The sequence below is a fragment of the Monopterus albus genome, unplaced genomic scaffold, assembly GCF_001952655.1.
Source record: "Monopterus albus unplaced genomic scaffold, M_albus_1.0 scaffold34.1, whole genome shotgun sequence".
Taxonomy (NCBI): domain Eukaryota; kingdom Metazoa; phylum Chordata; class Actinopteri; order Synbranchiformes; family Synbranchidae; genus Monopterus; species Monopterus albus.
The window spans coordinates 609184-636410 of NW_018127914.1; the positions used below are offsets into that span (position 1 = coordinate 609184).

The 27227-nt window shown below is 41.7% G+C and overlaps 1 protein-coding gene across 1 annotated transcript in view; it reads right to left on the reverse strand.

Moving 5' to 3' along the window:
- Positions 1–27227, reverse strand: part of jarid2b (jumonji and AT-rich interaction domain containing 2b) — a 102974-nt gene that overhangs the window by 53433 nt on the left and 22314 nt on the right. Inside the window, exon 2 of the mRNA XM_020597488.1 lies at positions 1135–1261. Within this exon, the coding sequence (XP_020453144.1) occupies positions 1135–1261 (127 nt within the window). The remainder of the gene's footprint in view (positions 1–1134; positions 1262–27227) is intronic.

Genomic DNA, 27227 nt, shown 5'->3' on the forward strand with positions numbered 1-27227 from the left:
GAGAGCGTTGTTTGTGTGTATGTGTGTGTGTGTGTGTGTGTGTGTGTGTGTGTGTGTGTAGGAGCACCAGTGTTTAACAAAGACATGGTGGCAGCTTGGTTCAAAACAAGCTGTACATCCCCTGGTGCACTCACTCTTCTTGCGTTGTTTCAGGTTTACACAGCACAACAGCAAATCCCTCAACTGTTACTGTACTGGGCTTCCACCTGGAATTGAATTTCTGCCTAACAAAGCAATTTCAAGTATTCATTCATGTCGTGGTTTCTATCAGTCCATGTTTTAATGAGTCTGGACCCCAGGGTGGGTGTAAATGTCCAAGCTGGAAAAGATTAACAGCACGTCTAACACTTGTTTTTCTCATGCGTGGCACTATGGGAGACATGAAAATGAGAGGGAAATACTTTCAGTTCAAGGGTTCCTTTGAGGATGTGACATTGAACCAGCAAAGAGAGAAACTGCAGCTCACTGTCCACTGACCCACAACAGAAGGCAAATGAGTCCTTGATCATGCGTTCTCACTGGATTCTCCCTGTTTTAAGTAAGATCAGGTTCTGTCGTCAAAGATAACTTGCTCAGTTTTCACTACCAAACAGACTAATAAAACTGTCGCCTGCGATTACAGAAACAAAGAGCTAGACTGACACATTAACATCAGCTGGAAGTTGGACAAACCTGGCAACCCTGACATTTACTCCACAAAATGTTAGCATCCTTTGCAGTTAAAGTGTGTGGTTCTAAACCGCTGGGTTCAGCTTTAACATTTAGTGTATGGCAGGACTTTTGTGTTACAGTGATTTTAACAAATCAGGTTTTAAGTCAGCTTATTTTACTTCAAGTGACAGTGAATACACTAAATTACTAAAATATTATATGTTGAACAGCAAACAGACAGTAGGAAAGATGATGTCATAACAGTACAGCAAAGTCACTTTCAGCTTTTCCCGTTTAAGGGTCGCCACAGAGAATCGTCACACTGACGACCCTCATGTTGACATTTCGCACGTGGTTTATGGTGGATGCCCTTTCCAATGCAACCCTGACTCGAACCTGGGCCGCAGCGGAGAGAGCGCTGCACCTTAACCTACCAGGGACATGTCATAGCAGTACAGCACCTTTGCATAACCATGTACTCACCATTGGAGTTTGTGGTTCCATCACCATCCAGCTGCCGTTTCTGTGCACTCCTAAACTCCTTCAGGGAGAGGTAAAGCACCTTCCGCATCACCCGCTCCTCCGACCACGGGATCCCATCACTGTCATCCTGTGAAGACATAAGAGAGAGACGGGGTCACTATAAATTGTTATCACAGCTACACAGGAACAGTGGGTATGGTTGCTTTCCACCATTTTTCTGATGAACTCTTCTAGATATTTGTTTTACTCAAATAAATACATAAATCAATCAGTAGATAAAATCAAAACTATGGCAGCAAGTAACTGTCATAATAAGCAACTGAATACCAAATTCAGTAACTGCATAATACTTCATGTAAAAATTTTAATTCCACTAAATTTATTGCACTGAACAGGACAACTTTATGTTAAGGTCTTCAAATTCAGATAGTCGGATCACAGCCATTCAAGCTCAATTGCTTTTCAGTGATGTCAGGTTTTTAGTTCTGGATTTTATACCTTGAGCATCTGATTAAAACAGAACAACCTGAGTATTTAATTTAAAAATATTAGGTATATGAATGAGAACCTCCAAATAAATACATATGGAAAAAACAGCTTGAAACTGACTAGCCCATTAAAAGTTTCACGATGATATCTGTGCATGCACACACACCTACAATATCTAAGTGCAACATTCAATTGCTGATATAATTTAAATTATTACAGCAATGACTGGCTTCCTCACAAACCCATTAATACACATAGCAGTTCTGCACGTTGTACAATTATTTGTGCTGAGCATCTTCCTTTGTTTCTTTCGCACACAGAAAGGTGTTACTTGCAGTTAAGGTCAAGAAATGTTTTACAGGCCAGGTGTGTTAAAATGTCCAAGACAAAACAAAATGTAACAATTTAATGTCAGCACAGTCTGTACAGTTTTACCTTTATAGTCAATTATAAATGCCACAGTGTTACTCCGTATTTCATTTGAGCCAGGAAACGGCCTAGAAAAATACTTAACATGATGATAAACCACCAACAACAGCTACAGCCAGCTAGTACTGAAGTAGCCTGAGGGACGTGGAATTTTATCAGTGATTTTTGTATTATGCATTTGTTTATCAAAATAACAATAAAATATGAGAAACACAAAGATGTTGCATTTAATGTAGACATGCAAGTTTATGAAGACTTTAGTACAGAATTTTACTATAATGGGGATTCTCCTTACATATTGTTCTGGTTGCACCCATTTCTCACTACATCGTGACATTAGCATGGCACAACATTAGCATAACATAGCATTAGCTTGCAGCTAGACACAGGGCAACACATTAGCATAACAATGCACGGAGGACTGCATCTCCGCACAATGCCATGATATGACAGTGTTACAGTAATGAATAGGTAGGAAGCAAATGAAAAAAAAAGACATCATGGCACTATGAGTTCATGTGCTGCTAATCTCTCCCTGTGAGATGAGACAGGCAATGTTATTGCTGCAGAAGTCAGACACACAACATCTTTTTCCAAGACATGGCCATTTTCCCTAGTCACTTTCAAACTGAGCACCAAACCTGACACAACAATGTGCAGCACATCAATGCTGCAGTACTACTCAAAACACTATCGCTCATGTTATGTTTTAACAGTTTAATGGAAAAATATTCCACTGCAACAAACACTGTTGAGTGTCCAACACTGATGGCCATACATCTCTCCCCCCCCTCGCTTCCCTACGTCCATTTCACTGGCAACTGCTCTTCATGTCGAACAACGCTAATGACTAAAGGAAATTATATTAGGACATGAGCAACAACAGGGGTATTAATAAATAATGAAAACCAGAAATAGTTTTTCCTCTAGTCCAGCCATGGGCCAAGTGAATTTCTGCTCTAAGGTTTGAGAAAAGAAAATACTCTGCATCTCTTGGCAAAATGCAAACATATGTTGATAATTTGAATGAAAACCACATTGCTGATCCTGTCAACTCATCCCAGTGAGTGCATTTCCTTCTGTCTGAGTCAGATGTAATGTAAGAGGCAGACATGAAAAGCAACCTGTGTGGGAGCGTGTTCTGATCACCCAGTTGACTCAGATCACTCTGAGCTGGCTTGACTAAGAGGCTGGCAGACATCACAGTGACATCAGGGCTGGCTGGGTGCATTAAAAACCTCCAAGTCATACAAAATAATTACACCAAGACATTTTATCACTGCTGTAATAAGAAGATAACAGTCACAGCTTTCCATTAAGAACAGATGTACTCTCACACTTAAAAAAAAAAGAAAATCAGATGACTGTGGGTGACGTAACATGGAAACTGAGTGTGTGTCAGCCTGTATTTCTGTCCGAGCGTGTGAAAGATAGAAAGTTAATCTCATCCTGATATTATGTATCCTCCTAGAACTAGTGAATAAAACACTAGTGAAACAACTGCTGCTCATAAATGTCCCTTCTCTTCTGATGCTGCCAGCCCACTAAAGATACTCTGTTAACAGATGATGATACATACAAGACAGAGATCTTATGATGGATAAAATATGCCTTCTGAACAGTGCAGACACCGTACTGTTAATTATAGCAGCATCAAAATAAGTGGGGTGAACCATTACAGTGCATACATTATATTAAAAACAATAAAAATGGATTTTTATAAACTGTAGTTTACCATGTTTGGGATTAAATTCAGATCTGCATCGTAGAATGGCTCTCTGTCTTGTCACTCACAACTACTCTGTTGAATTACATATCATAAAGCCAAACATGGACTTAGCACAGTACTTCTTAGTGGATTACTTAAAAGCTACTGGTGGGCCATGAAAGACGAGGTTTGCAAGTCAAGAGCTACTTATTGTTGAATATGACACTGTATCTCGAAATAACTGCAAACCTCCTGTAATTAAAACAAAACTGATGACCTCATTCACTCACTCTTAATCATTTTGACAATATTGACAAGCCTGAGGATTTTGCATGTTTATCACGCCTCTGTGGTTTTTGTCTCTTCCGCAGATAAAAATAAGCTTTTGCACCATATTGTTTGGATTTCCCAGGTCTGCTCAGGGACCTTGGGGATGAGGCCTCGACAGAGCTAAAGGGAAGGAGGAGGGGACAAGATTAGAAGCTGGGTGTCTGCACATGATGGAGCTGATGGGTGACAGCCGTGTCTCCCTGCATACAGTAGGCATGATGGCACATGCGCATACACACACGGGCAGAATGCTCAGTCCACTGATGCTTTGCAGCCTCTGACAGAGGTTGATAGGGTGTGTTTTGTGTGTAGCGTACAGTCCCTCATTACACTGTCACATGAGAGTGTACGAGCAGACACACACACACACACACACACACGCTAGCAAGAAAGATAGTGCAAGTATTCAATTGTGCTATTTTCTCCTGTAGTTAATGTCATCTAATCCATTCTCTCTGTGTGTGCGTGTGTGTGTGTGTGTGCGCGCGCGCGCGCGTGCAAAAGCTGAGGAGGTATACACCAATTACCAAGACAGTTCACTGGCACACTTTCTCTCCTGGTGTGGCACAAGGCCAAATGTACATTTACACACATGCACGTACAAAATTGACAGTATATTCCAGAGTTACAAACACTCACATATACAGCTTCTATGGTATCCATCTCTCTACCTTGCACACACAACTGTTCTGAGGGGCAAAAAAAAAAAAAAAATCCCTCCAAAGTTTGCCTAGATTTCCTATTCTCTCGCTCTCTCCTTGTTTTCCTTCACAGCGGCTGGCAGTGTGCCACAGATATTTCCTGCACTGTGTACACATAGCAACAAGGTCTGAAAAAAAGGCAGAAAATGCTGACTTTTCATCAGCTGGGAGAAAAACAGTGAGCCTTAAAGTTCCGCTGCTACAGCTGCCGCACATTTAAACCTCACCAATAGTTCTTCACATTTCAGACGATCATTTAAATGGGTTTTCACAAGCTTCGCTCAATTGCAGGTTAACCATTTGTCTGGCCTGAGCAGTGGTTTGCCATCTGTTTTTGGCCAACATATTCCCTTGCCTTTGGCTGTGTGTCTTCCAGGTGGAAAACAGACAGATGATGAACAGCAGTAGTATGCAAAAATCCCTCTGCAGCCTTTCACACACTGCCTGCTAGAGGGTAAGCGTAGCATGACAGTGGAAGGGAGCATCTATTCAAATAAGCAATAAAAACTAATTGTGTTGAATCTCAGTTTCTCATTGCAGTGCATGTGTGCATATATGTGTGGTTGGGAGATATTGCCAGAACTCTTTAGGGAGAGCTTTTAGAGCGCCAACAGAACACTACCTGGCACTGACACACACCTCTACACCTCGACCAGCTCCCATCAGGCTGGTGGAATCCAAATGATGAGCGCGGAGATCTACGTAGGTGTGCACATGCATGCGTGTAACCAAGTGATGCATGAGAAATGCTGTGTGCCTGCGATCACTCAGCAGCACCACAGAATACACAGGTAATCCAACATGAAAACCACATACTGTAGATACACAGGCACCTTTCAGGCATCAATAGGGTTACTGTGCTTAAAATATAGGCCATACAAGACCATTCCCTCTCTTCCTCTCAGGCTCTATCACCCACAAACACACTGCAATCAGACAGTGCTAGAAAGTTTACCTGTGTTTACACCTTTCCCCCTGGGCTTCACTTTACCCAAATAAGTGCTACCCAGAAATGAAATCTATATCACTGAACCTGAGAAACAGTTTCTAATTCTTATGTTATAATTGTTTTCTTGACACATAACAAGGCAAGAGCTTCTCTTCATTTTACCAGCAATTTTGTTGTAATATTCTAATTTAATTATGCACATTTGTATTCATTAGTAAGAAAAGATTATGTGAATAAATGGCCCAAAGAATATCACAGATCGACAGCTAGTATTGCCAACAACAGAACAATCACAACCAACACAAGTGAATAAACAGAACTTTGAAAACTGTTCCAGGAACTGAGCAAAAGACTGATAAGAAGTCTGTCACTGTATCTGTTCATCGAAATGGATGAGAGCTTGTTCCACTTCATAACCCCAACTTTATTCAAACATTCCTCTCTCCAAAGCAGGAAAAAATCCAATAACCCTGATTCCTGATGAGCAAACAAGTGGATTGCATTGACTAACTCTGTAACTGTGGATGCTGAAAAAATCCTGGATAAGTTATTAAATAGAAGGGAAGGAGGATGATATAGAGTTCTAAAACTATTAAACACAAAAACATAAATCTGATGCAACTATTCACCAGTTCATCAGAAATTGCTTTTAAAAAAAAACCTGCCATACTAAACTATCACGCACAAACAATGAATTCGTTTCACATTATAAAAACATGTTCAGCCCCAGTCCTCTTTTATTACATCCATGCATCAAAAAACCCAAAGCAGCACATCACCAGCAATTAGTAAAATCTTAGTGAAAATGTCTCTGAAACCAATTATTACAGCATTCACTGAAAGACACGCACTGTGCCTTTAAGAACATCACAAAGCCTCTGTGTGTTGTGCTCAGGGTCTGTTTGTAAAAGTGTGACAGAACGCCAAGCCGCGCTAACGTCAGCTCTGCAGCTCAGACATGCCGGCACTTTCTGTACAAGACAGATGGAAACCACTGATTTAACAGCAAATAAAATCTGTTTGCTATTATTTGGCTGTTATTGTTTCAGTTTATCACTCATCAGTTAATTTTCCCATGTATCGATTTACAAAGCTACATTCAGTAAAACGTCTGGGATGCATCCAGCACTGCTACTGTTTAAATGAACTCAAAATAATACAAAACCTTTATGTGGAACTGGAGAATCTGCATGTCCATACAGTTCTGTATGTGTGTCTGTGTATGCTTCACACTAGCCGTTCTAAAAATAGTGCTGTGCTGCTGCCGACTGTGCGGATGTCATGGCAGAGGAATGTGGGCCATGCGCCAGCTGCGATCTGCGAACAAAACCAGCCCAAAATCTGTTATTCCAACACACATTTCCCCTTTTAGAGGAGGGACAGAGAGATGGATGGATGGATGGATGGAGGAGATATGTTATTTTAACAAAGCCTGGATTATTGTATCCAGCAACTGGAGTAGCCTCTACCCCGCTGCTATCCTCTCTCTTTCTTTCTCCTCTTCATTCCACATCTTGATCCTTCTCACTCTTCCACCAACACATGGGCCCCAGATGACTGGCTGCAAACATGTGTCTGCTCAAGGTTCACAAGTGACACAGATGACAGTGATAACAAACTGCCAAATACAGTACATTAGTGTAAGCTTTCTTTCTTTGGGTCATTGCAAACCATTTGTGGATTACAACCATTTAAATGCATCTTGATCATGGCCCGGTGGAGAAATTATAAACAACTGCAAAGTATTAAAGAAATCCTTGAAAAAGAGGTCCAAATGGTGACCGCCACAAAACTGGAGGGCAATCTTGAGAATGAAAAATGCAAATACAAACAAGAACATCTAAGCAGCGTGTTTGAGAGGAAATGATTCATAAAAAAAAAATAAAAAAAACTGGCAGAGAACTTGGAAATGCCTGACAGTTTTTCATCCGTATTTTCAAGCCCTTTGTCCAGTTTTGGTGTCAGTGGAGGATACTGCTCTCCTGGCACTGAGTAACACAGTGTGATAAATGATTCTTAGCAGTTCTAATGTCACCAAAATGTGCCAAAAAAATGGAGGTATCTGCTATAACCAGGCCAACTTTCTCTACTACCTCTGTGTGTTTACTCACAAATCTTACATTCCAGTTGTAATTACATCCTGATCCAGGCTCAAGTAGACCGGATGCATAGCGCGGCTTAGAACTCAGACAATAGGCAAATAGAAAGGCGTTTGTGGGGTTGCCCTAGAACAAGAGGCCCTATATAATTGCTTCATTACCACCACAAGCTCACTGGGAATGTATGTGTGTATGTGCAGCCACAGGGCTATCCCTTTAAAACCAGCTATGCCTGGATTCCCCCAAATGCTCCAGAGCATTTCCATCTGCAATAGAGGAAAGGAATGGCACAAAGGCTGAAGGTACCTCCTCTAGTCATGTAAACAGCATAACCCCCAGTTTTTCCATAAGAAGAAATTCTGTTGAGCACAACTTCCTCGAGATACAATAATATAAATGAACTATAAACAAATAGTGATGGAGCATCTGCTGGAAATTGGGTGTGTGATGACATTCACTCTATCTCTTCCTTCTGTATCTACATATACAGAAGATAAATGTTTCTGCCTCAGAACAATGGCTTCTTTCTACAGCCTGGCCGTGATGGTCTCTCCCACTGAGCTCAGTGTCACTGACACACACACACACACACACACTTACTCTCATGTCTCCAGTGTCAATCATATCAGCTGTCTGCATTTGCACACGCACACGGTCTGAATCTGAGCGTGCATAAATGACAGGCTGCCAGCACCATTCAGCCCTGTCGAGCAGAAAAAGCTTGTCAACCTGGTAAAAGTAGAGCACAGGATGGAGCGAGGGAGAGAGCTCTTAAATACAGACTTTTGACAGAGTTTATTTTGACTGAAAGAAAGAAATGTCACAACGCTTTGAAGATCCTGTGTGTGTGTGTACACATGTGTGCGAGCATGAGGCCAATGGCTGCATAATAAAGAGTTTAAGTTGACTGGATTGCCTGTCTACAGTGGCTATGTGACTATCTGACCCCTGCTCAGGGCCCTAACCCCTAAAACACACACAATCACACTGCCATGGTGTCACTTGCATCAGTAATTCAATTATACAAGTGTCCTGGACCTATTAAGTGTTCAAAAAAATCATTTTGATATCTTTTATCGTTTGTTAATTGGATGCATTTTAGGTTTAAGTCCTTTGTTCGGCCTCTCTGGAGATTTTCCCTCAGATTTTCCTAGAATGTTTTGCAGGGCCTCCTGGTTCATATGTACTGCTGTGTACTGCAAGTCTGACCGACAGCTTAGCGATGATAGCACATAGCTGAGTAGCGCAAGGGGAGGTGATGATCGGAGTTCACACACCTAACACTTCTTCAAAAATGTTTAAATGTTGTTTTGAATCATATTCCCTGTACAATGACTGTGTTTATAGCAGCAGTGTGAGATTATCTAACATTATTTGGAAGGAGTTCCTTAAGGTTTTCTTCCAGTCTCAGTGCACAACACACAGCACCAGAGGACTATTACAGTAAAAAGCCCTGACTCAAAGCAATTGTTTGCTGTTCATTCTGTGCCACCAAGTCAAAAAAGGATGGTGGAACTGTTGTTGAGGGAATTTTAAGTGTCTCTCATAAAATGAAATGTTAAAGTAACGGCATGGTATCAGCTTTGCAGTGGTGTCTATCAGTTTCACAGTCTTGTTGCCATGGTTTTTAGGGCTCAGCTGAGGAAAATCTTTCATATTCTGAAGTTACATTTGGCTGCCTGAGAGTGCTGTGCCATGTCAGGCTTCACAGCAGACTAAAATAAGGGCCTCGTGGTAGAATTTTGTGTTAAAATAAAAGTATAAAGCAATCCTTGTGTGCAAGTGTGTGCTATCTGATCTGACAGGCTGCTTAACAAATGGTTCCCATTCAATAATAAAAGCCTCGTTCGACACACTTACCCTACAACTCTGCCACAGTATCAGTTTCACTTTGGCTCAAGCACAGGCACACACACACACTTCTGATGGACTGAGCTCCCCCGAGATGATGTCATTCATCATGGCAGCAGCTCCTGCACCTCCCTACTATTCCCTCAAGACCCTTGGAAGGTCCTGACTTCTAACATCGACAGCATTAGTTTATTCCTTTAGATTCATACAGCTTAACATCCTCTTCATTGGCATCCAGGAACTATAGCACCAGACACTGCATTTCTGGAGATTCTAAAAATCCTTCCATGCAATAAACAGTTAAGTAGAGTGATGTCAAGTTTAAATCCTTCAATGCATTCAACAAGATGTAACAGTATATAAGCTGTGTACAAGGACAATATGGAAGAAATATGTGTCGCTAAGTTAGCTTTCTTTATGTTCATGATGAATAAACACAATATTGGATAGTTCTTTAAGAAATATTTTCTCTTTACAAGCAAGGTCACAGTTTTTCTGCTATTAGACCTGAATGAACAAGAACTAATCTTAGTTCACAAAACATAAATAATATCTCATTCTTATAATGGATTTCATATACTCTAGGCTTATAAAGCTAAGCATGCCAAGTATGTCCCTTCTTGATTGAACTCCAAACACAAATACTGGACTCTCTCAGTTTATTTCATGTGACAGAAGTAAGATATTACCTGAAACTAGGCTATAGCTTTTCTGGAGACTGTCCTCCCACTAAAGTATGTCAGTCCCATTATGTGACTGGAACAGTTTAAGATATTACCAGACCTGATATAGCATGCTACATACTTTAAGTGTGTGTGTGTGTGTGAATTAAAAAAAAACCCGTTTCCAAGCCTATGTAAGTTATGTTACAGCGTGTAGACATATCGTGCAACTGAGCTAACAAATACGAGGAGGAGACAGGAAGGCAGAAACAGGAAACAGAGTAACCTCATTAGCCTCATGCCTTGTCTGACAGGAACTGCTTGCGGGCTAGCAGGCTTGTACAACTACACAGAGAACCGGCCTCTGGTCAGTTATGAGGCGTATGCCTGCTACTAGGGGAAAATGCCATTTGTACAGAAGCAAACTGGTATCAGCCTGAGGGGGGCTTCGAGAAAGACTCCCTGTTAGCCTTGGATAGTCAGGACTCCAACTGACTGTAGGATCACATCTGGAATCCAGTTAAGGCTGTAAACAATCAGACAGGAAGAAACCCACAAGCACCATCACACACGTGCACACAGGCACACTTACACAACAACAACTCATAGCCTCAGGCTTTAAACTCATTTGGCCTTGCAGAATTTTGCACAAGTACAGACAAGCTGCTTTACTAGAAAGGCTCATTAATTCCCCTTTCCACAAGCAGAACATAAAAAGATATTGAGCGTGTGAAAAAGGCCGCCGCTTGCCCATACAAGTGTAGAGCTAAATGACTGTAGTGGGAGACACAAGTTACATTGACCCAAAGGAGTACATTTGTGTAAAAAAAGAAGCTACTTCAGAAGCATCTTGCCATTCTCTGCAGAGAGAAAAACAGATGGTCTCTGCATCTCACTCTCTGATCTGCCATGCACTCACTGCATTGCTTCCAACCAAAATAAGTTCCATTTCAGAATAATCATTTTAAAATATATTCAACAGTGGTGACTCTGGATGCAAGTGTGATCAAGTCTTTAAAAGATTGATACTCATGTGTGTGCAGCTGCAGTACTCGCATAGTAGCTCTGGCCAGGCTTTTGAATTAAGTTACCTACTGCTTTTATAGCTGCAAAATACAGCAAGATCCCTCATAATCATGCTTTAATGGAAAAAAAATAATAATAATAATCCCTCAATTTGATCTGCCAATGTGCATTATATCTGCACTCTAACAATAAACTGTAAAACAGCCATATGGGTAAAAATGAGCAACGTGTTGGCAAAGGTTTGTTCCAGGGCCAGACAGGGAAATGCAAGTAAAAGGTGATTGCCAGCTTACAACTGTTTTTGTTGCTTGTGTCATACAATTGTTTTTCTGCAAGTCTTTATTGGTGCCAGTATTTCAACAGTTTTGACAGCAGCTTCAAGGTCCCCCTGCTCATCAATCAACCTAAAAATAACTAGGCATTTTAAACTGTTGAATTATAATAAGTAATAAAATCTTGCAACCACAATAGTGGAACTTTACATTTACTGTGATCAAGTGTAGTGTAGTGTGTTCCCCAATGATATGTACACTCTCAAACCCCAGAAAAATAAGCTTGATGATATTCAATTTTAATCATGGAATAAATACCAAGTGTATGCTTTTGCCTCTTCTTACTTTGTTATGTCGGGTGTTGTTCTAACCTCAGTGCTACATTCTTATCCATACAGGTTTACACAAATGACCAGAGACATCATGATGAAACGTTGGGAGTGTATACAGTGGTTCCTCTGCAACCCTCTAGGTGATGTTTACCTTCATACCTCCTTTCAGCAAAGACATTACCCTGCATTTTCACAAAAGCATCTTACAATACAGCATGAGAGAGTGAGACAGAGAAAGAGACATGACTGAGCAAAGAACATAGAGCAGCTCATTCACAGGTTTGATAAGAAAGAAATGGAAGGAGTGCCTTTTTGTTTGTGCATAATGCACCACTCCATTCCTGTATGGCTCTAACTTTTTCTCTTTGTTCACTGATATGGATGAATGCCCTCAAAGGGCTGGAATCCTTCCAGTTACACTTCTCCATATATGCAAGTGCACAAACATGGTGACATTTTACATTGAAATATGTGTTTAAATAGGAGGAGCATGGAAAAAGGTTTAAACAAGTAACAAAAGTTGTGTTATTGAGAAGAGAAGAGAAGAGAAGAGAAGAGAAGAGAAGAGAAGAGAAGAGAACAGTGGCTTCTGTGTGGCCTGGTCTGGTGCTGGCGTTGGTTGGCATCACCCCCTCTGCAGCTGGTGGCAACATTAACCCACATGTTGGCAGACGGCTGGAGGTGGGTGTGTGCTTGTCCTGAGATGCCCTCTGTTGGCCCTGTGCGCATACTTGTGGGCAAGTCACTTGAGGGTTAGTCCGTCTTTGTTTATGCAACTGCGCACACTTGTCCGGTGCATGTGCGTCTATACGCAGCTGCCTGCAGAGATGGATAGTGTGAGGATCCAGACTCTAAACCAACCAAATGTGAGCATTACTAAATATTGGCCGGAGCTCCATAATCCCGTTTGAAAACACAGCACAAAAGTCCATACTTTGAAATGGAACATAACTCCCAGGAAGTCCAACTATAATCAAGGTTTCTCAACTGTACAGACAGCTTTTTTTGACTGAAGGTAGTGTTGAGCTTAGTCCGTCTTTGCCACTGCAGCTACAGCTTCACAGCATTAGGAATTATTAACTTATCACTGTTATTAACAAGACTCCTAGTTTCTCAAATTTGATAGCTTCAGCTTTTTTTAGATAGATAAAATAAAATTTGGCATGTTAACACAACTCCTCTTGGTACTGATACTGGACATCTTTTAGCTTGACATCTCTCATCACTGACACAATCAGTGTAATGTTACAAAAATAAAAATCACATACGACTGCTTTACAAAGCAAAGAGACCTATTTTCCACTAGTGTGACTGTGCCTGATGACAGCAACAACAGAGTAGCTTGTACAGACCATGTAAGGTCAAGTCTCTCTCTGGCTGACAATCTCACTAACAAGCACATCACAACACACTGTGTACACACACACACACACACACACACACAGATACACAAGACTGTCTCTAAAGGACTTAAAAGCTCACACTATATAAGTGCTTCTGTGGATCATTGCAGGCAGACTGTGTACCATTATGTAAACACACACACAGAGTCGGGACTAAGAGATGTATATCCATCCCTCCTCCTAGCAGCTACTTCTGACAAGCAAGTCACTGCTCTCTGCGTGTGGATGTGCATGTCTGCATATGTACTCATGTACAACTGCTAATTATATGCCTTTTAGTGTAGTTTACATATGAAAGAATCAAAGAAACACTGATTCAAAGGGCATTCACCAGGAAGCTGGACTTCCTGCATGTCATCCTTTAACTCAAAGCTGAATGTCTACAACCAGGGAAATACTACAGACTAATCTAATTAAGAATATATTTAAACTGTTTTCTAGAGACACAAACATGCTATTAATACTGCATTTTTTTCATGCAACACCCCAGGCAAGTGAGCTCATTCCAATAAAGCTATAATTTGGCAACATAACTATTATTTCATAGACAAACAATTACTACATAGACAAACAATTATTTCTGTAGTCTCCCACTGCAAAATGGAAGAACAATGAATCAAACTATTGTGAACAATCTACAAATATTACTTGGGTGACAAGTTAATTATTCAATTCAACAAAGCAAATAATTACCTCTGAGTGGGTTGAACTATTTTCCTTATGGAAATGAGACTCCATGCGCACGCAGAGGTTTGTATTGCATGGTGGGAGCTGACGTCATTAGGGTTGTTCACTAAAGGGTCAATAGTAAAGCCCTGTTATTACTTTGTTGCCTTTCCTGGTCACCGAGATAATTCAGTATCAAAGGAAAGAGAGAAGGACAGGGAGCATGTAACAGTGATTTTTTTTATGTTTGATGTGGCACACTCTTATTTCTCATTCCATCTTAAACCTCCTGGTATATACATGGCATTTATCTCAAAAGGACATATACATTCAAGTACAGCACACACACACACACACACACTGTTATAATCCCAAACCCTCATGTGCTGCCATTAATTGAGAGCAACAGAGGTCATATTAAACTTCTGTCACACATGATACACATCTGCAGAGCTAAGGAGGTTTTCTTCTGGATGCACATGCTCAAACACTTCACCATGTAGAAAGAGACACATGACCAAGTGTTCAACTAAATGCCTGCTTTATGGCCTCTGCAATCCCTGCTACATACCAATGAGTTTATTTCTGAGAAACAAGCAACAAAGAACATCTTATGTCCCCTCAGTTATAAGCCTTATGAAAAAGGCAGCTGTGACTGGTGTGCAAAACCTCAAATGAGTGGCAATATTCAGCGAGCGGGCTAAAGTGGACAAGAGCCAAAAAAATCTCATATACTTTAATCTTGCCAAAATTACCAATCACAACCAATAATGTTAGATAAAACTGCAAACTGCAATGAATCTATAATATGAAATGTGAGAGGCTGAAACACATAAGCATGCTCAGTCACATCCCCCCCCACACACACACACACACACACACGCAAACACCTAAAACCTTTTTATTTACTGCACCATTCAAAACAGTAAGCTAGTCCACAAGTGAAGTGCTAGACAAGCACTCTGTGAAAAATCTACAATCATTCACAGGGGAACAGAAAAAGCAACCTTTATAGCAGAACCTCTTATTCACACACCCTCTCACCATTTGACTGTCTTTATTGCAGTCCAGATGCATTCTGTTTATTTACCCTGACACTGTGGCCCAATTTAGCCCGAATGAGGGAAATTAAATCAGGCCATGTGAAATTGCTACACTTCCTAGCCCTCATTTCGTCCATTAAATTGTCATAGTTGGCCAGCTATTTATGAGACAGAGCAAAACAAATGTAATGCCCAAGGAGCACAGCAGAAAGAGTGGACATGGCAGGAAGTACGGCATGCTAGGCAGCTGGGAGGTGGGGCGCCTGGGCTGAAACATTCAATGAGATGGATCAGATGATATTTTAGCAGTAAATTGTGATCATGTGGATATTTAGTGTCTAGGTGCAAACATACTGAAACCCAAATAGAGCTGAAATGAAAAATATGAGAAGCTGATTACACCTGTGTATTATACTATATATGGACATTGTACAGTACAGTATATCTGGGAAGATATAGATAAACAAAAACTATTCAAACAAAAGCTTACTTGAAAAATAACCTAATTTCTTCTCAAAGTTCCACATCGACTTGATGTCCTGGGCCTTTCAGCAAAGAAGTCCAGCTAAAGGTCAAAGGTCAGGAGTGAGCAGGTGGCCTGAAAGGGTCAAAGTTGACCTCCTGCAAGGCACATCAGTGGGCAGGACTGAGTGACTCTGCTCAAAGGACCTGTCAATCATAGTCACTTATTTACCATGCGTCATCTCTGTAGGCCCCAGGGATCCAGCCTCTTCACCCCCAACCAGAGCCAGATAAGGGCCTCTTTACATGACAAAGTATCATGGCAGACCCAGGCAGAGAAAAGAAAAAGGTTCCTTTCAGCTGCCGAAGGGGAGTAAATCCTCTGTCCACAAGAGGTTATGGTCACATAGCTCTAATTTAAAACTGAAAGGTAAAATGGGAACTTTGATTTCCATGGCCCAACATCATATCAAGTATCCTGCACCAAACTGATCTTAAATGAAAGTAAAGCCCTGATGTCCTGGATCATTGGTTCTAATCTTTAAAGCTTTGAAGATAAAGTCATAAAAGCTGTTAGTTGTTTTTTATTTCTAGCCAGTCGCAATATACAAACACTCTTCAGGTCATATAACAGCAACCATTTTGCACACTAGACACCCGTTAGAACAGGTCATGATGAACGCTGAACGTCTTCTACTGCTGCTACTTTACAGTATGCGTTATAACTTCAGCTCGCAGCTGCTAGCTCGCTCCCTTCGTCCTGAACTTTGCCCTCACTAACGATGTGCAATGTGCTAAAGTTGTCGCTGCTTCTAAGAGACAAGAAGATAGAAGCAAGCCACCTCCTTTTTGTCTTCAAAATGAGCCTGGATTCAGAGAGATGCTTTGGCATGTGAAAGCGTACGTTTATGAAAGGGAAAAACAAGATGTGAAAAAGGGGAAGCCTGGTTACCATGGTTTACAAAAACTGGCAGACAAACAAGGCGTCTGTTATGAGTAAATTTTGGGAAAAAAATATATTAGTACAGGAAAGATGGAGGATTTGGGGTTTGATTTTGTTTTGTGTCTGAGCTGGAGAAACTCCCAATCGAGCCATCTGCCCGTGTGAAAGCAAATGGAGGAGTCAGACCGTTTCTGCCAGCAAAAAGAAAAGAGGAAAGGAAGGGATTTTCACAGGGGAGTTAGTAGGAGGAGGAGAGGGAGGACAGGTAGGCTTTGTGTCACAAGTTCCCCTTCTATTCATTCATCCTGGTTCCTTTTTGGCCTCTGGGGGGATGGTAACTGAGGAGGGTGTTAGAAATCTCTTGCTGCTCCAAGGCTGTCATCTGTGGACAGAGGGAAGTTTTGTATGTGGTTTCTGTAAGGATGAAGGAATTCAATCAACTGGCATCTGTCGGGGACAATGGAGCCCACTGAATATCAATAGCTCCAGGATTTTAAAGAGATGTGTCACACATTTGCAGATGAATGCATGTTGCAACAAGCTTCAGTGCCAGCAAAGACAATGGTGTTATGGGGAAGCGCTGATTAGCCTGCTATACGAATGAGAAACTAATGGTAGGAATTCAAGCAATATCAAGATGACCGTAATCACTGGATTACTCAAAAGCTGAGTGCATACAACACGTGCAGTATCAGTGGGTTTCTCTGACACCAAAACTATTTATATCTCTAAGACAATAACTGATTACAACCCTACAGAGTTCTTAAAATGGTGATTGCCTAGTTATTACAGCACTATGAGACAAGGTGAAGGTATGATGACAGGTTGTCCCACAGACCCGCTGGTATTTCTCCTTGGAGAAGTTGATTTTAAACACTCCCCTCCCCCCACTTTCCATATTTCACAGACTTTTCAAATGTGAGCAAATCTTCATCCATCACTGACAGCGAGGCAAAATAAACAATCATACCGTAGATCAATCACTGTCTGTTTAATGCCACGCAGCGCTGAAGCCAAGAGGTGGGGAGGCTTAACACAGCAGCACGGTGGCATGTGTGCTCCCATACATTCACAGTGTGCAATATGCATATTGATTTTTTTTTAGAGCGTGAACAAGGCAGGCAATCAGAGGAATCTAAACACGATAGCGCAGATGCCATTTTCTCTCCGTGACTGAGTCTGAGCTCTGTGATTCAGAAATCTAACCCAGCAACCGGTGAAAACCACACTGCAGCCTCTCCATCAGCAGATGAAGCCATCTCTACACTCACCAAAACTCCCTTTTCTGCATTTGGCGGTATGATACAATCATTTCACCTTCATCCCAACATACTGGGTTTACACTTCAGTCCACTACCTTTGAAAGCAGAAAACAAAAGTTATACTCCAACCTAGATTCTTCCATACTAATAAATCTTTGACATCCATTGATATCTGGAGGTGAAACACAAGCATTAAACACTACTGTCAATATGACTACAAAGATGTTCATCAGGCCATGTGCTGATATCAGTGCTGCCAGGTCTGATGCCGTCTTTAATCTCAACCTTAGATCCGGGCTCTCCATCACCATGTCTGCTTTAAAACCAGTCTGTCATCACCTAGCCTTTCCTCCTCTAATCTAAAACTTCATAAAGACCATTCATCCAACCATCCTTTCATCCATCTATACCAGGGACCTCGTTAATCCTCCTCTCCATCCTGACCCTGCACCACTCTACTGGACTGGGACAAACTTCAAAGGAGAAGAGCAAGAGAAAGAGACAGAGGGGGGGAGTGTGTGTGTGTGTGTGTGTGTGTGTGTGTGTGTGTGTGTGTGAGAGAGAGAGAGAAAGAGAGAGAGAGAGAGAGAGACTGAGTAGGTGGGCAGCTGTGTTGTGCTTGGCCTACACCACAAAGCCTTTAGAGGACAACGGCCCACACACATATAATTGCACATGGCGTGACTCTTCCACATCCTCATCATTCTCTCCATGAATAAGTGAGAAACCGCACTGAAAAAAACAGACCAATTTACAAGTCCAGCACAGTACAGAGCAAAATGTTTACATTATGTTATTTACCTGTGAATTTCTTAAGTAATCAGTTAATCATTAACCGATGAAAGCAAACAGAACAAAACAAATATTCACACTCAAGCTGGAACCAGAGAATATTTGCCATTTTTGATTAAAAGTTTTTCCACGTGGCTTTTTAAACACATTTTTTACTTCTCTCTCACACACACACACACACGATGCTGATAATGTTTTAATTCATGCACAGTATGAACATTCAGTCACAGGATATTCAAACTGAATCATTAAGTACAACATTTAAAACACACACACACACACACACACACACACAGCATAATAATACAGAAGATTACTACCAGTCAGATCTATCAAATAACAGGGCGCATAATTTTCCCACAGGAAGTCGTAATATTTAACCAACCAGGATAGAATTGGACCTGTGAACTCTGATGAACAGCCATGAACAGGACCAGTACACAGCATGCTAAGCTAATGCCTGGTCCCATATGGGCTCCACTATGCCTAGGGAGGGGCACTAACAGAAAGAAGGCTGTGATAGACAAGCCTCAGCGAAAAGTGACAGTCTGTGTTGAAATAGACTCACACACATGCATCGAATGGCACACATACACAGCTGATGACAGCTAAGGGAGTCCGACATGCCTGCCACCGCCACTGGTGGATATATGTTTATTTTATTAACCTGCCACAGACTCGGCAGGAGGGTGGAGGAGGGAGAAAAGGCTAAATGTATGCGTGCATGCTGTGACCTGTAAATGTACATGCAACTTGAAATACGGCCGTTTATCTGAAACATTTCATGTTGTGTTCTATTCTGGACTTTGAAGATTTTAAAGGTTTTCCCTCTTCACAGCCTACAGCGCTACATCAAGTGCATGTTTGTCCCAGTAGGAAGGGGTATCACACTGATATTTTGTTGTGCGTCTAACTCCTTCTGTTACAACTGAGGCCTGACTGTGTAACAAATAGAGAAAAATTGAAAAGCAGGTGAAAATGATGAGAATAAACAATACCTGGCGTACAACTCAAAATTATTTTGCCAGCGTTTCCATATTCCCTTTCCCATGTAACAACTCGTTAGCTTCTAAGTAGCAACAGTTTAGCTGCATGTTCTTGAAACTTCTTCATATTGGTACTTGAAAGGATTTTTCCTTAGGCAATGTCTGACTGGGAATGTTGTTACAATGTAAGCAACTGACCACATCTTCTCACAAGATAACCTTATCGACCATAACTGCCTCACTTATCGCTGGACAGACTGGTAACTGACACCCACCCATGCATGGCACACCCTGTCTTGATACAAGCCAGCCCTGCTCTGCTCGTTATTGCTGTTGGCTCCTTTCCTGGTGAGATTCTACATAGGGGTAAAGAGCGTGCATGTGCCTGTTCCCTACAGCACCGTGGCTCTTTGACTCATTCATGTTGCTTTAACAAAATATACAAACTCGACCCTGCACAGAGGAATGCACCTGTCACGTGACATCAGCAGAAGAGGAGTGAGGAACCGGGGGGGGGACCTCTCCAATAAATAAGGTGCCATCAGTGCAAGTACTTTTAATTGTGTCCAACACACCATTTAAAGCAAAGTTTGTGTTTTTACGTCTTGATTTGACTTGTGCAATTTACAGAGCTCTCATAAAATGTGTCATTTAATGTAAGCCAGTCTTCTGTTAGTGGAGGCTCACAATCATTTTCCTGTGTTAGCTCATTGAGACAAGGTTGGCGGTTTTATTTCAGCTCTGTTGCTTATAACTAGGAATTGGAAAAAGAGGAGGGAGAGAATAAGAGAGGAGCACAGCAGAGAAGCAGAGGAAATACAAGGGCATAATTGCACGCCGCTTGCAATCAACTTGAATTCTGCTTTTGTGCTGCTTAAAAAAAATTGAACGTGCTAAAGACATCAGAAATATGGAATTAAATCAATGTGCTGGCTTAGATTTTTTTTTACCACTTCACTTGTTTTCTTTTTTTTGTCAAGTTACATTAAGGCAAGACTAAACACGTGAATCGGATAAAAAAAGATGTATTAAAGAAAATTATGGGGAAAAAACTATTCACATTATAATGTGGTGGCTTGGGCTATTATGGGTGAGTAAAAGCAAAGCCTTATTCTGTACTTGGCTTCCAACACAGGATACTGAAAATAATAACAGGCTCTTATTCAGGTACTCCCTGCCTCCTCTTCTAAAATTATTCTGAGCTATTCATAGATTTGATGGGTTTAAGGATGGGAAAGTTAACCTAGCATAATTTCTCTGCACTATTCTGCTTGTGATTTCATGAAAATGTGGGTAATATTTGTTTCTGCATTCTCATCTATGTCCAACAGAAACCTTCTTTACATACAAGTCACATTCATATTGATGCAAACATTTAGGACATTCACTGATTTTGACACTTTTGGATGTCAAGCAATGTTTACACACAGAAGACAGCATTGGCTGTCGGTTACAATCAAATTTTATAGAATACTTATTTTAAAACTTGCATATTTTTGTGCAATTTGCTAAATTGCAGACTACAAGAGTCACTTTTTCATCAACAATAAAACATTACCTCTCATCATTCAAAACACATTAAAACTGCTGCTTAAATGTGGCCCAATTAGCAGTGTTAAAAACTGCAACATGAGGAGCCTTCTCTGAGTCCAGACAGAGCAGCCAGAGACTTGTTTGCCAAATAACAAATGCTTGTTCAATCACTCTCACCTGCCAAAAAATGGTAGTAAATATTGCAGGCAGGGCTGATTGGGGAACAGCCTGAAGCTCTTGGGCCATGCAGGCTGCTGTCCCTCACAGAGTCTGGGTGTTTCTCTTGATGCCTTTCAACGTCAAAACATGTCCTTCCCTCCAACATGTCCTCTAACAGAAAACAAAACACCTGCAGTGTCACCTGCAGTAAGAAAAGAACAAAACCTCTCTCTCTTGCCAACCTCTTGACATTACTTTTGCCCCCTGGATTCAGGAGATGCATGGGGACTCCAGCTGCTCACACACTCCTATCCAGCAAATAAATGGCTCAAATATACATTGTCTCACACATATATATGCACAGACACTGAAAGTCTGCCAGCCAGGCGCCTGCTGCCAGAGGTAGGAACAAGGAAGCTGAGGAATAAAGACAAGAGGAGAGAGACAAACAAAACATCCAGGAGGCGCCTCTGCCACAAAGAGCTCCTAAGTGAGGTCATCTTTTTCCTCTGGTTGTCATTTCTAACCCTATCTCAGTCAGCCCCACCTCTCTTCAATGCCCTCTATCTATTCCCACTCAGCACATTAAGATAACAGCTAAATATAAGTGAATACGATTATGGCTCTGCTTTAAGAAGAAACCTGCTTCTCTCTCGCTCTCAAAGCTGAACATACTAAAACTACCACCCATGGGGGGCCTCTGCTGCTTAATGAGATTTGGGAATGCTCGAGAGGATGAATGAGCTGTGAAGCCAAAGCGACCAACCATTTTGGTTTCAATAAACTTCTTTTGCTTTTGAAAATTTTAGCCTTGGGTTCTTGATAAATGAAGTGTCGAGCTGCTGCTGCTGCTTCCTGTGTGGCGGAAAAAGAAATATTCAGCAAATTCAGAAATTAACTTTCTTCAGAGCAACTCTTGCGTGCGAGTTTTTAAAGGTCACATCGGCCGCGTGGCCAAATAGTCTGCACGGCAGAATTTGTGAGCCGTTCTCACAATGCCCTCATAAGTTCCGTCACACTTCACATCACATGTATTTGACAGCAATCTGAACTTCAGACTGACTCATCATACTGCGAAGTAATCAAACAGGCAATCAGAGCTTGTGAAGACACAACGCACCCTTGCACACACGTATACAAACCTAATACTGGAATAAAGAATTCAAGCTTTCAAGCAGGTAAAGTGGCCTCTATGCTTCAACAGGCATGCTGTGAATCCCCTGGCCCTGCTAGATTTACCCAATTTAGACAGGAAATAACACTGTGTTAGTGTTAGGAGAGGGGCGTGGAGTGGTGAGCAAGAAAGGGAGAAACCACAGAGGGAGAGAGAGAGGGAGAAGAACAAACTACATGTAAGTGAGATTAGATTAGGAATGGAGGGAATGGTCCACAGAATGGGGAACAGAAGGATTGATAAGATGAATTAGCACACAGCAGAGGTGCACAGAAACAAACCCCAGCACGGTGCTACCTCAGCTGTAACAGCAAGAAGAGGCAAGGCGGGTTAGATAGATGGAGAAAAAGTGAAAGAGAGACAGAAAGACAAAGAAAACAGCATGTGGGAAGCAGGCACACAAGCCTAATTACATTAACACTGACTGGAGGAAGGATGAAGGAGAAGGGAGGGAGGGGACAAACCCATATTAGAAATCAAGTCTCGTTCAGCGAGCTAAAAGGTCAGTATCGTCACAGCGTGCATGTGTGTGTCTGTGTACTTAACAGGTTGAGGCCACGGGAGAGCCCAAGGTCTGCAAAATAGGAAAGAGGTCGATAGTGCATTACACTGTGACAGAGACACTTCTGCTGGTGTGTGTGTACAAGGCCCTGTCTTTCTATTTGTACTCTGCAGCAGCAGCAGAGACAGAAACTCTGCTGGGAGTCAACACCACCTGTATCAGCATGCGTTGCATGGGTTTGAGGGAGGTAGCTGCAATTTATAGGCCAGTTAAGCAGCACACAAAGTGGCTTCAGAGAGTTATTTATATCTCTACCAACTTCCCCAAAATGCAGACTCCACTTGCAATATGGGGCAAAAAAAACCTTTTGTGCAACAGGTGGACCGTCTCTCTGCTTTAGTGGGCTTTCGGTTCCCTGGCAGACATTACATCATGAGGCGTGGCCTGAGAATAATCTGGGAATGTTTCTCACATTCGTGTCCGGCACTCGTCCATATCCAAAATTCCTATCCTTCTACTTCAGCATAAACACATGGATTAAGGTGTGATGTGAAGTCTCGCTAATGAAGGTGAGATGAAGAACATTGTAATTACCCTCTCATTTGTCTGTATGGAAGACATATTTTATTGATTTGATTAGGATATTAAACACAGCGAAAGGAAGGGCAGAAAAGGCAAGAGAGAAATGGTGAGACAGCAGAAGAGACAGAGATGTGTGGGAGTGTAGTCACAAACTGACTGGCAGTCCTGCTGAGGGCTAGCAGGAGGTGCGCACACACACACACACACACACACACACACACACACACACACACACACACACACACACTCTCTTATTCACGCAAACACGCTCGCTACCACATGCAGAGTGGGCCAAGGCATCTGTGCTGGAGACCTTTGTGAGTCAGGCTGACGAGATGACGAGCAGACAGAGAGGAAGCAGGCCAAAGCGAACGACAAGTGATCTTGATGTGCAGCCAGTAAATGTGGTTTCATCACAACAGAGCACAGAGCTGAGCAAGTACATAACCTGTCAGACATATACACCCACTGAAACACACCCCAACACACATATACAGAGTGTAATAGCAGACCGTGAATCGTTTTTTTTCTGTTGTCTCATCAAGTATTACTTTTGTACTTGTACACCTCAGTGTAGTACAGAGAGCTGGGGAAACATTCACAAATACAGTATAGGCAGAAACACACATGGAGATGGTTCACCCTGAAATTCTATACTGTATATATTATGTATTATACTATTTCATGAGGTCTTTTGGTAGCTACCTAAAAAAATGTACGATTCTATACAACTCCAACGTGTGTTTTCATGGTAGTGTTTTCTGCTAAACACTTAAAACCCCCATATATCAATATTGCATATTAAACTGAGCAACCATCTTTCCTCATACCAAACAAGGAGACACCCGTTTCTGGAGAACACCCCAAACTCTGAGGGGGATCCAAACATTTCACATTCCAAAGCCCACGGAACATCAGAAATAATCCTCCCTCGCGGCACTTAAAGCTCCCCTGCTGGCTATAAATCCATATAAGCGCATCAGTGTTTCCGCATCCTAGCGTAAACTGCATTCCAGCGCTGTGCTCAAGAGTGTCCCCATTTAAAAAAAAAAACAGACAAGACACTGACTCCGGCTGTGACCATCCATCTCCCTATACATTTACTCCCCGCTACGGAATCAGATATTTCTTCTGGTGACAGTGGTCCACTGGGAAGGGTGTATGCATTCACCAGACATCTGCAGTTCTCCCTTCTCTGCTCAAACTGATTTCCAAAGGCTAATATTAGAGAACATCATGCACTTAAGACCCCTTTGACACAAATGCATGTTCTCACACTCTTATACATCTGCACGCAGATTTTACACACAACTTCTTCATCCAAACTCTGTGAACCTTAATCAGTTATCAGCAATGTGCAGAGGGCTGTGGGAGGGTTTATGCTGCTGGATAAAAGCTCAAAAACAGACCTAAATAACCAGAGAAGCATGGTCAGGTGAGCCATGTGTAAGAAGATAGGGGAGTAGTAGCTTAACTACATTTTGCAGTAGCTTGCTGGCAGTTCAACTACATTCATATATGCATAATGTTTCAAGTAGTTAAATTAATTTTTGGCCAATCTTTGTGTAGTTAACTACAGGAAACTACAAACTATTTTGAGCCATAAAAATGAAGCAATCATTTATTTCTTTGATACATGCTCCATGTGAGCAGCTTTCCAGTGCTGACAAGAACATTTCCAGCGCCAAATGGAGCAGTCTGTTGAATAAGAGACTGCTCATGTGTCAAATTCAGACATTCATACATAGGCCCATTATTTAGACCGGTGTTCAAGTCGGTCAAATGATCTCTTTACTGTTTTAGTTTAGTCAGATAACACAAAATCCAGATTTGTTTAAAATTAAATAGATCTTTTTCCAAAGTAGTTTGAACTGTTTTTGAGAAGTAGCTTTAGTTCACCAAACTAGATTTCTCCCTGGCGTAGCTTTGCTGTACTTCAACTTCTTGGAGTGTGAAGTAATTGGTAGCTTGAAAAGCTGTGCTTTCAAAGCAACTTCCCCAACACTGTGAAAAAGGACGACAAGGAGAGCAGACCAACGACAGAGAGGCCGGCTCAATAGTTAAACTCAAGGCTGTCTGCCAGTTGCCATAAAACACTTCATATGGCATCCCCAACCACATTAAACCCACTCGATTTATAGGCCATTTTACTGGATCTCCAAAATGACTCCAGCCAAATGGACTCTTAATGAAACATGGAAGCCCACTGAGAAAAGCCTATGCAATGTGTGCATTGTCACTGGTGAGTAAGATAAGGGTGCACACTGATATGGCTGTGACAAACACCAGCCCGTGAGGGGAGAGGTGAGGAGTAAGGTCAGCTTCATGTCAACAGACAAAGTCATCATCCTAAAACCACAGTCTATGAAGTGTCCTGACTCAGAACTGCCTGTTTGCCTCTCTCATCATTTGCCTCACTACATAACAAAAGTTTTGTCAAGTAACCCATCTGAAATCTTTCCAAGAGTGATTAATAGTTGGTGACATCTCCGTCTGTTAAGCATGACAGTGTTGTGTGACTCAGGCGAGCTATAAAACACACAAGTCCACTGAACCACAAATGAGATTTTGATATTCACCGCAGACCAAGCTCTAACACTGTTTAATATCACCGAAAATCCCTGGCTATGTTTCACCCTTTCAACACAATTCTAGCCTGCTTTGTCCCACCCACCTTTTTCTGGCCATTATTACTGTCTGTCTTTAGCTAAGTATACTCAAGAGAATGGGTCAAACCGCAATGACAAGCCACAGAGCTAATAATAATGAAAACAGAAAACACTTTTTAACCAAAGCCAGAGTTTCATGTTCATCTCCAAAGAACTTTCTGTCACAGCAGTTATCATTACATCATCAGCCTGTGCCCAGTGTTTGGGAAATACCTCCAGAGGTTTCCTCGTGTTTGTCTCAGGAAAATGATGCCACTATGACAACCACAACAAAGCCTGACGTCTTCGTTGCAGATAAGCGCACATGCAGGAAATCATTTAGCTGACTCAAATGTGTGTCAGTGACATGGTGCAGTGACCCGCTCCAGTTATAACAGGGGAAAAAAGCAAAGCTGGGGGAAGGTAGAGAAAGGGGGAGGGAGGGTTAGCACTGGTGAATCCAGGTCTGAGTCAGAATCCCCTGAATAACTCTTTTCATGTCAGCCAAAGGACGTTTCTCAAGAGGAACCGTTTGTGCGCAGCTGTTCAAAGCTGTCCTCATGGCTGCAGATGTAACACAGGCCAAAACCACAGTGACATGTGAACACATTTTCCATCAAATTTTGCTGCAATAAGAGCATTTAGAGACATAAAGGAATCTTGGATGCAATGGCTGACTCTATTGCTGTTCCAGATTCGTCTTGCCCTCTCTCAACGTTAAGAAATAAAAGAACAAATCCATAGCTTATTATGACTGTTGTCCCTATCAAAGGTGGAAACTCTTGCCTCTCAGCCATTCTTCCTTGCTATGATAAAAGACTTTTTCTCTCTCTGACTCTCATATGCACACCCACACTCAAAAGTTGGATAAGTGCCAAAGTCTGAGAGCCAAGGAGCAAATTTCAGCAGGGTAGAGCACATTTAGGGCTTCAGACGATGATTTAAATGGCTCTTCCATTCAAATGTCAGTTCGCACTGGCCTCGACCTCAGATCGTTGTTCACAGATTTCACCCACAAAGGAGCCGGGAACACGTAAAGACAATCATGCGTGCGCTTGTGTGCATTTTGGTGTTGTGTATCCTTATCTCG